Source organism: Notechis scutatus, chromosome 2 (genome assembly GCF_049901735.1).
Source record: "Notechis scutatus isolate UNSWTSFEM ecotype Mainland chromosome 2, rNotScu1.2, whole genome shotgun sequence".
Lineage (NCBI taxonomy): Eukaryota > Metazoa > Chordata > Lepidosauria > Squamata > Elapidae > Notechis > Notechis scutatus.
In genome coordinates, this window is record NC_142010.1 from 248379169 (window position 1) to 248390442 (window position 11274).

At 36.7% G+C, this 11274-nt stretch overlaps 1 protein-coding gene across 2 annotated transcripts in view; it reads left to right on the top strand.

Moving 5' to 3' along the window:
* LMBRD2 (LMBR1 domain containing 2) overlaps positions 1–11274 on the top strand; it is a 31140-nt gene that overhangs the window by 14555 nt on the left and 5311 nt on the right. For both annotated transcript variants that reach the window (XM_026666400.2, XM_026666401.2), the window contains exons 9-16: positions 702–885; positions 1544–1725; positions 1962–2095; positions 3732–3840; positions 5953–6050; positions 7570–7673; positions 9843–9889; positions 10626–10731. In XM_026666400.2, coding sequence (XP_026522185.2) covers positions 702–885; positions 1544–1725; positions 1962–2095; positions 3732–3840; positions 5953–6050; positions 7570–7673; positions 9843–9889; positions 10626–10731 — 964 coding nt within the window. The remainder of the gene's footprint in view (positions 1–701; positions 886–1543; positions 1726–1961; positions 2096–3731; positions 3841–5952; positions 6051–7569; positions 7674–9842; positions 9890–10625; positions 10732–11274) is intronic.

Genomic DNA, 11274 nt, shown 5'->3' on the forward strand with positions numbered 1-11274 from the left:
CCACAGATTCATGGGAATTCTACCCCCAGTTTCCAAAGATGCACAGTCTTTCCAGTAGGGAAAAGGGCTGGCCATCTGACAGAGAACATGTCTTCCTCACTGATGTGAATTACATGTCTGAGCTGCAGTGTGCAAATCTGGCATGTAATCTACATACTTTTCCCCCCTCTAGGTATTCATTATATGAGCCTAAGAATGACCAAGTAATGAAGTTAATTTGTGCTGTCTTTCCAAACTCTTTCTGTTTATTTTGCTAGAATAGTTGGGTATCTGAACTCAAGTTGTCTTAGCTATTTACAATGCTACAAAATATATAATTATTTCCAGTCTTATTTTTAAGCATGCACTGTATTCTAAGCAGGTGTGCTTACAATACAATGTGCTTAGTGCATGAAAATATATCCACATATATCCATAATCAGTGATGCTAATCAAGGTGTTGGTGGAAGACAAGTTCCTATGTATTTAATATAATGTGTATGCAGGAAGATATTTGGTAAATTGAGCCATATTCCTCATAAAAATTATTCCTATCTTTATTTTGGTGTGTGCATGCATATATACACATACATTCATTCTATGGAGTGGAATGTTTATTCTGTTTATTAAGAAAGCACTTGTTGGAGTTTTTAGGGAATCATCTCTATCTTATTCTGTCCTTATTGCCATAGATAACTAGAATGTTGTTTTTATTTTGTTAGGTAATTTATTCAGTTCAAAGGCATCGTCGTACACAAGTCCAGTGGCAAATTCTTTTAGAGCAAGCCTTTTACCTGGAAGATGTGGCAAAAAATGAATCCAGTGCCACTCGTCAATTTGTTCATACTTTTCAGTCTCAAGAAGCTGAAAACAAAATTATCCAATATCTCTATTCACCAGCTCTTGGTATGTTTTGTTATACCCATAATAGAATACGTATTTTAAACAAACCCTCTAAAATAATGAAAAGGATTCAACCCACTCCATCCTAAGTTTATGGCATTATTTTTTTAAAAAAACCATTCAAACCTTGTTCCTTATCATTTTCTATTTAGGTTTAATTTTGTACGTGAGGTTCATCCTGTGTCCTCTTACTATTTGCTCTACCTTGCTATAGGTACTTCAGCTCAAGGGCTGCTACTAGAAAAGATATAAATAGCTTTTGACTTATGACCACAATTGGGACCAGAAAAATTATCGTTAAATGCTCTGGTCATTAAAGTGAGGCATCATGCGACCATCTGATTCTTAACAACCTGATTTTTACTGCATCGTGAAGCAAAATGTCACATGATTGCAATCTGTAGCCTTCCCTGCCAGCTTCGCCATTGATTCTGCTTGTCGGAAACCAGCTGGAAAGGTTAAAAATGGTAATCATGTGACTCTGGGACCCTGCAACTATCATAAAGGTGAACCTGCAATGGCCATAAATGTAGGTCACTTTTTTTCAGTGAGGTTCTAACTTCAAAGAGTTGCTGAACAAATAGTCATAAATCAAGGACTACCTGAAACGATTTTCATATTTTCTCCCCTTTGTTGTTTGTTTTGTTTTGCTTTGCTTTAGAATGGTATTGGGAATGTCTTCTACGACCATGGTTCCACAGGATTCTCGCCATTATCCTGGCCATCTTTTCCATCGTTGTTGTGTGGTCAGAATGCACGTTTTTCAGCCCAAAGCCAGTTCTGTCCCTCTTTGCAGTCTTCATACGACTAGCGGAAAAGAATTACAACTATTTTTACATAGAGGTCAGTTAATCTGATGGCTTGGCAATTTCTCTCATATTTATATGTAGGAGCCTATTGTTAAGTTCTGCATTCATTGACTTTGAGGAAACTGCTTAGATTTACAGCAAGCTTATTTGTTAGAGCTATTCAAGTTTGGGATTAGAAGGCAATTCACTACTTTGGTTAGGTCATTCACATGGCACCTGTCTGCAGCTGTTAATTGAACCAAATAACAACTCTAGTTTCTTGTTTTGCAGATGGCTTGTTTTTTTACAATCTTTTTCCTGAGTATCTGCGTTTATTCTACGGTCTTCAGGATCCGTGTATTCAACTATTATTACTTAGCTTCACACCATCAGACAGACGCATACAGTTTACTCTTCAGTGGCATGTACGTATTTATTTTGCTACTTGTGCTGTTTGGCCAGTTACAGTCAATGTAAAGCAGGAATGCACTGAAATATAATTAGATCTTGGTCAAAACCCAGAGTCCACAATAGCTCTTGATTTAATGTTTAATCAGATGAGATCATCAATTAGTACATGTGATAATTATGTAATTAGCAGAAGGAGAATCTCAGAAACTGCTCCATGCTGTGCAGAAGAGTCTCATTCATAGGAGACTTAAGGGAGAGAAGCACTGAGAAACTGGGCAGAGGGATCTCCTGTACAATATCTCCCTTCTTCCTGCCCATTCCACTCCGTTCGGTAGAGACTCAACTCCCAACTTTTGGAAGAGGATTTATCAATAAAAAAAGTATATTTGTAGCTCAGGTTTGAAATGAGGGGTGCTTGGTGCTCTCTGAGCTTGGTTGTTTTGTTGCCGATAATGAAGTTTACAAGAAAACATCCAGTGTCAGTACTAGCACCGACGATGTTATCTAGGTTGGGTAGAGTTGGGTAGAGCAAAGAAAGCAACCAAGCTCAGAAAGTGCTAAGGATCTCTCAGAAGAGTGTTTTCTGGAGGTTGCTGGGAACAGAAAGAGGAAATCTGTTTGGATTCATCTTCTTCCAGTAGCACATACCTAGATCGAGCCCAAATACTGCTTACAGTTGTATGTGAAGCAAAATACAGGTGGTCGTCAATTTATAATCGGTTGCTTAGTAGCCATTCAAAGTTATGAAGAATCCCAAAGCTACTTACAAACTGGGTTTGAAGTTTTGATGGCTGCCCCCCCCCCCGCAATATAGTCACATGATCACATTTTGGGCACTCGATAGTCAGCCTACATTTATGCTCAACTGCAGCATCCTACTGTCACTGTCAACTCGCGAAGCATCCCTGACCTGCTCTCGAGTTACCACAGGCAAGGGGCATTGGCCATCGAACCTCGCAGCTGCATCAAGGAACTTGCATTTCAGTCAAAACAAAGCACATTCCAGCCGGTAACGTCAAGGTCATCTCTACGGAAACCCACAGTGGCCGGAGGGAGTGACTTCTACAACCTGCGTAATTGCTTCATTGGGGAATGAGACTGATGACACATCTTGGGGAGGAGGGGGAAACAGGGTCAGAGCCAGAGCATAAATTAAGTGCGGTCAGAGTTGGCTCCACTTGGTCCATGCAGACATGAAGCTCCTAATAAATAACTGGATTTCTTTTGAAGTTTGGCCTGAGGCTCATGATTTAATTAGGGCATCGGTTGGAACCCTGAGAGTCACATAAGCACAATTTACACCATTTTTTTTTAATGGAACCTGACATTTACTTCCATTTTCTGGCAAAAAAAAAATGCTGATTAGCATACATGGCAATTTAATTACCATGGCATTCACTATAATGGCCACCATAAAATTGGGCACAATCACATGGTGACCTAGTTAACAACCGTAATATACAGTTGTAAGTGCAATCTCAATTACAGTCATAAGTTGAGGACTGCCTGGATTACATAAATGTTCCCTAATTTACTCTGCATGAAAAGAATAAAAAAATGTTCCATACAGTAACATGAACATATGCACCCTTATTAATATGGAAGGAAGAGTTTGCAATTACTTTTCAACTGCTGCTACTTTTCACACAGGTTGTTCTGTCGTTTGACTCCTCCACTGTGTCTGAATTTTTTGGGTTTGACTCACATGGATGCAGCAATTTCTCAGAGAACCACGGATCAGCCAACTGCATATACCTCTGTAAGTCAACAGTATTTGTTTAGTTTTGCTGTGGTGTATTTATGTATTCGATACTAAGAGATTTCCTCAAAGCAGTTGAAAATAGGATTTCACATCTGTTTCGACCGACTTGATTCTTTCTTTGCCTATTTCAGCTCAGTAGAAATTGTTTCATTTGCATACAAGTCTCAGTTTCCTGTATACAATTTGTTTCTACTGACAGAAGCTTAAATGAAATCCCTACAAAAAGAAAATTCCTAGCTGTTATTAATCTTAGCCCGTATTTCTTAAGTCCATCACTGGGTAGATGAAAATTAGTGTTTTATCTGTATTTATTGCAGCTAATTAAATAGTAAACTTATGTTTCTTGCACTCAGTAAAGCTAATAGAATAAATATAATGTATAATAACAACAGCAGATTTCTCAAACAAACCATTGTTGGCTTAAGTCCAAATTTAAGGCTATCTAATTTTGGTTCAATATCCATGTAGTGTGGAAATAGAAATTACATTTGATGCCTAACAAATGTATCCCATGACCCATAATGATATTGTACCCAGAAAAGCATAAAAACACTACTGTATAGTGCAATATTAATGCAATATCAGGGGTTTTCAGTTCAATGTATAGAATGTGAAGGATGTGTGTTTGTGTTTAATTTCATAGTCATAACGTACACTGAAGATGGTATTTAATTTCGTTGTACGAGGTGCAATGACAATAAAGTAAACTAAACTAAAATGCTTCATAAACCAAAGCTGGACTAGGATAAGATGACACATCTTTGATAAGAACATCGGTTTTCCTTACCTTTTCTGGGACCTGAATTATTTAGGAATAGGATAAATGTATGGGGAATACATATTAGCAAGTAAAGTTTATGACCTTGATAACTTATGATGATGGCCACATCAGTCCAGCTTCTATGTAGAGCTTGAGTCAGCCTTAGATCAAACATTAATGCTTTAATAATCTTCTTTTCAAAAACCAGAACACTTCAAGGACTCAATTTAAGGCAACCTCATGTTCTCCTTGCTGTATTTAAATCTCTTTCCTTGTAAGCGAATTATAATTTAAAAAGAAAAGGTCTAGATTAGTCAGGATCCCTTCCTGAAGTTTGAGGTGGGGCATACTGATTTTATCCTGGTATGGATGATCTCATTAAACAAAATTTAGTGTACATTTTAGAAAGAAAAATTGGGAATTAAGATTCCTTCCAAATGCTCTGGTTTGTAAGTTGGGAGGCTCTTGTTATATCATTTCATTCATCATGTATCAAAAGATGACAAAAAAATGAAGATGGTTGAATCCAGTCAGTTTTCCAGCACTGCATATGAATCCTTTTGTCTTAGCATGTCTGAGCTCTGGGTTTGCCTGCAGAAGTTGGAGGGCAGCCTGGCTGACCATACTTAGTTGCAGTTTTCCCAGTTAGAGATTCTCTTCTTTCTTATACATTATCTTCTTATTTATACAAATCATTTCATTTGGGTAATAGAGTGGTGCAGTGGCCTGGAGGTGGAGCTCTTGTCTCACGATTAGGAGGCTGTGAATTCAATCCTAGGTAGTGGCAAATATTTCTTTCTGGGCACAATGAGTAATTATCTGTTGATTACTCTGCATTGACCACAGGAAGGGCATACGGCCAGTAAGCACTGTGTTCCATTCAGTTGCCCCAACTCCACCCTGATATAAGGAATTATGGGGTCATTAAGAGACAAAAAAAAAATCAATTTGGGTAATAAAACAGCAGTCAGACTTACCTTATACTGTGCCATTTTCTATTGGCAGAGACCAGAGAGTTAACTTATAGCTGCAATTTTGAATGTGTGCAATTATTTTTACTTCTTTAATATACTGTACAATATGAAGATGAATATCAGACATAAAATGTTCTTCCTTTCTTAATTATATTGATAGATTAATTTTTAAAAAAACATTAAATACACTATTCGTTCTCTGCAGTATCAAATTATAATCCTATTTTGTATGGTATAATGAGGTGTCCATATAATAAATACTGCCTAAAATTATGGATTTAAAGCTAGACTTTATTTAATATCAGTATATAAAATATTTTGAGCAAAAAAACAAAATTTGGCTTTGTTAACATTGATTACTTTTTTACTTCCCAGATTATGGGATCAATGAAAGTATTGTCCTTCATAGCAGATGGCTTTTATATTTATTATCCCATGCTGGTTGTCATTCTCTGCATTGCTACTTACTTCAGGTAGGAAATAGGTTTTTTTCAAAGTTGTATTGTTTGGATATTGTGTGTTCTGAAATTGCTCTTCCTTTCTCAAGGCGTTTCTCAGCAAGTTCGGAAAATGTTGAAAAAAATAGAGCGAACTTTAACATCAGCTTGAGTTTTTCCCTTCCTTTTCCTGACATTGAAATTTTAGAGTTTCAAGCACAATAATCAGTGAGGCTCCTCAGATTGTTTGGGTGGTGATAAGTGAAATAAATTTGTACCACAAAAAATACATAGCTCTCATGCTTGACAAATCATTAGAATGTTACTGAATTCAGATGTAACAGATAACAGATAATCAGAGTTGGAAAGGATCTTATAGGTCATCTAGTCCAACCCCCCGCCCAAGCGGGAGACCCTACACCATTTCTGACAAATGGCAGCCCAATCTCTTCTTGAAAGTCTCAAGTGATGGTGCTCCCACAACTTCCGAGGGCAACTTCTGTTCCATTGGTTGATTGTTCTCACTGTCAGAAAGATTCTCCTTATTTCCAGATTAAATCTCTCCTTGTTCAGTTTCCATCCATTATTCCTTGTCTGGCCTACAGGTGCTTTAGAAAATAGATTGACCCCTTCCTCTCTGTGGCAGCCCCTCAAATATTGGAAGATTGCTATCATGTCTCCCCTGGTTCTTCTCTTCACTAGACCAGCCATGCCCAGTTCCTGTAACCGCTCTTCGTATGTTTTAGTCTCCAGTCCCCTAATTATCCTTGTTGCTTTTCTCTGCACTCTTTCTAGAGTCTCAACATCTTTTTTTATAATGTGGTGAACAAAACTGGATGCAGTACTCTAGGTGTGGTCTTATGAACTGAAATTAAAAAGATATGTTAAACATTGTAAAACATTTTATGTTTTATCTTTCTTGACTCTTAATTTCAGTTCATATACCATATTTTTTGCACTGTAAGACGCACCTGAGCATAAGACGCACCTAGGTTTAGAGGAGGAAAAATGGTGTAGTGAGGGCAGGAGGCGGAGCCTGAGAGGACCACAGATAGGTGTTCTCTCATGTGCCAGCTCTGCCTATTGACCTCTGCACTGTGGAAAAGAGACAGAAGAGGTGGGAGTCAGCACTGTAAAAGGACCCCGCTGCCACAGCCCGGCTGCTATTCACCAAAGGACCAGCTATATTTGCTCCATAAGACACACAGACATTTCCAACCACTTTTGGGAGCAGAAAGGGGAAAGTGTCTTACGGAGCAAAAAAATACGGTAGTTTGTGAAATGATCGTTTTCTTTTTGTTGAGATTGGATTGGGCCAATGTTTCTTTGCCCTTCCCTTCCCCTTTTCTCTCCCATGGCAGTAATTCCATAAAGTTCTCTGTAGTACAGGTGATTCTAGACTTAGCAAGATATTTAATTGCTGAGAAGCATTCTTGGGAGCAATTAACAGGTAGCCTCAGTTACACAAAATCAATACTTCCCCTCCACTGTGATAATTGCAAGAAATATTTTGTTCTGTTTGTTTTTATTGTTTGGCAATGATTTTTTTTTCCAGTTTAGGAACTCGGTGTTTGAATCTTCTGGGATTCCAGCAGTTCATGGGAGACAATGAGATGACTTCAGACCTAATAGATGAAGGGAAAGAGTTAATCAGAAGAGGTACAAGAGAGGCTGCTTGTGATCATTCTAATACAGAACTTTGGGATTTTAAAGATTACTCCTTTATCCCCATTTTTTAAAGAACTATCTTCCTGGGGTATACCAAATATGCCGATAAAGGAGATTATTTGTAGTTTAGGGTTGAAATGACAGATCTTTGGTGCCCTCTGAGTTGGTTGTTTTCGTGCAGGTTTTCATTTACTCAAACTAGGTGGCAGCATCACTGCACTAATTACCTTGTTTGGGTAATAAAACATCTGCAAGAAAACAACAAGGTTCACAGAGCACCATGGACCCTGATATCAAAAATGTATCTGTACTTGTCTCCCCAAAAAAGGTCAACTGAATGACCTTGCAAAGCAGGACATGATGAATAGACTCTTTTAGCTCTCTTTGCGCCGCTTAATGATTTTTAATGACATGCTTCCTTGATAGTTAATATTTTCAATAGCTAACTCCACAACTGAGAAGCAGGGCTGCTGTGTTTTGCAAGTAAGTAGGGAGGGCCAACTCTTCTGAAAATTCTGTTAATAGATTCACCTTCCACCTAGCATTTGTTGCCAATGATACATAAAAAATACATTATACGCATGCCATGTTGTTTGGTACATTTTCTTTTATTTAATGTTAAGTTTTTATTTATAGGTATTTTGAATACAGTGTAATGTCCGGGCATTTCATTTTACAAAAAGAAGAAAAATAACAGATATACTGATAGTAAATGATAATACACATAGTAATTATAGCCATATTTATAATTATATTAGCTTATTTACTCTCATATTAGCATACTTATAGTTATGAACAACATTCATATTTTACTTATACATAACAATACTCTTTCTTCATCTAATTTCTACCTCTTGTCTCTAACCATTGATAAAACCTATTCCACGTTGAATAGTACTCAGTATCTCCTTGATCTTTTATTGTCCATGTCAATCTGTGCTCTCTGTACAATCCAATATTTTCCGAATTATATTTTCATCAGGTTGGGTGTTCTCATTTTTCAATATTGTGCAAATACAATTCTCGCTGCTGGCAATATATGTAGCTTTAAGTATATAGTCCTTTTATCATAGCTTTCTGGTACTATACCTAACAAAAATATTTCTGGCTTTAAATCGATATGCTGCTTTATCATTTTTTCCAGCCATGTGTGTATTTTTGTCCAATATTTTCTTTTATGCATGTCCACCACATATGATAGTAGGTACCCACAGCCTGATTACATTTCCAACACTTGGTGGACATGTTGTTAAACATTTTTGCTAATATTGCCGGTGTTTGGTACATTTTCTAGTTTCTGTGTAGTTTTAAGGCAAAAGTAGTATTTCCGTCCTTACATTGTTAAAAAATGCAGGCTCCTAATTCTGCTTTGTGCATTTTCGACTTAACACATAAACGACCCTTCTAATGTACATGTGTAAAATCTACACTAAAAAAATAGAGGTGAATAGTGGCTTAGCCTTCATTCTACTAGCAATGTGGTTTTTTAAATCTAGTTTTAGACCTGATTTTGGCACTTGTAATAATTGTTTCCCATGTGGAGAAATATTTCCTGAGCAAAAATCAAGGAATTTGGCCTCAATTCCCCTTGCTCCATGTTCAACATTATGTATGGAAGTAAAGGGATAGGAAGACAAAAAATAGACAATTCTTTGGATTGGTTTAGATTACACAGTGTTTTGAATATTCACAGTGGAAAAAATGGGCATTGTTTTGAATCTGTTCACTTCCAAAGCATGTCCAATTTATACTTTGGCCCCACTACTCAATAGTGCCTCACATTTTTTGCTGGTCAGGAAATTTGAACATAGTCTTCCAAAGAGCAGCTATCACCAGGCTCCTTTAACCATGATGCATTTATAACAGATAGGGGACATACTAAACCAGGGTCTTCAAACTTGACAGCTTTAAGACTTGTGGACTTCAACTCCTAGAATTCATCTTCCAGTCATGTTAGCTCAGGAATTCTGGGAGTTGAAGTCCACAAGTCTTAAACTTGCCAAGTTTGAAGACCATGGAACTAAAGCATCATGCATTTCTACTGACCCCAAAGTTTGTAATTCTTAATGGAAGAAAACTGATTTCACTGAAAGTGCATATTAAGTTTTTTTTTTTTCTTAAATCCACTGTACATCTAAATGAAAACATTTTTCTCCCTAGAAAAGAGAAAACGGCAAAGGCAGGAAGATGGTGATAACAGGAGACGGGTATATACAACAGTTTAATATGTCTATGGAGATTCTCAGTCATCCAGGTCATGGTTCAGCTATGAGCTGAAGAAACTTCTTGGATGAGAAGCAAAAAGGGGAAAAAAAACAGAAAGTCCAGTTGCCTCTTGAAAAAGCATCTTTGGGACAACAGTTGAATATATTTTCTCTGAGCAGTAAAAATTTAGTAATATTAACTTTAGAGACTGTAGCATGTAATCCAATCGTAAATAGGCAAAAATTGGTGGCATATTACATTTTATGTAAAACATTGGTTTTTTTTCTGAGCAGAATTATAACCATTTGGTTATAATCACTAGATTTCCCTGATATTTTGTACCTACTCCTTTTTTGGTACCAGATGCTGGTATTTTGAACATGGGTACCTTTCTTTTTATAAATGCCCCAATTACTGAAGCATCTTCAGTTCTCACAAGATTTCAGCTATCTCCTGTGAGAAGACCAAACTCTTGCAAATTTAGGCATTCCTAGTATGTGAAATCATACAGAATTTCACTTGTTTAAAATTATTATTAATTAGTAGGTGGAGCATGGTCCCCATTTTGGATGTGGTAGCCTTAATAGGCAGTTTGGTGTTGAATCCTCCTTTGAGTGCTACATTCTTCCACTTTCTCATTCTTTAGAGAAAATACTTTGGAAAGTCAGACATTAAAATTATTGTGTTATCTAATGTGTGTGTGCCTGTGTGTGTATTCACTGTGTATTTTTTGGATAGGAGTGGAAAGAACGGTATGGAAACAATCGTGAACCTTCAACAAGGAACAGAATTCTTCAAGCAGACCAAAAAGAGTCTACTCTCACAGAGATCAATACAAACAGATGTAAGTATACCATTAACAATTTAATTTTTCTTTTTGTTTTGGACTTAAGAGGTTTTCTTTAATTCAGAAATGTAATTGAGTAGGGTCTCATTTAATTCTCTTACTTGCTCTGAGGAAACTTGAATATTTCTGTAGATTATTTTACTCTATGACTATTATTAAGTGTTGTACCTTATGATTCTTGACTCTTGACGAATGTATCTTTTCTTTTGTGTACACTGAGAGCATATGCACCAAGACAAATTCCTTGTGTGCCCAATTACACTTGGCCAATAAAAATCCTATCCTATCCTATCCTATCCTATTTTATTCTGGATAATATTTGACTACACTATTTCATTCAGTTCCCAGAGGGTTGGTACAACTTTCAGTGAAGTTGATGACATCAAACTAGAAGTAAATTGGAGTCATTGTGAAATAATTGATCAAATGTTGATTGAGTAATTATATTTTATTCATACTTTATTATTTATACCATCTATTATATTCATAATAAATACATATAATAACAATTGCATTATTTTTGAAATGGTGTTTGGATGT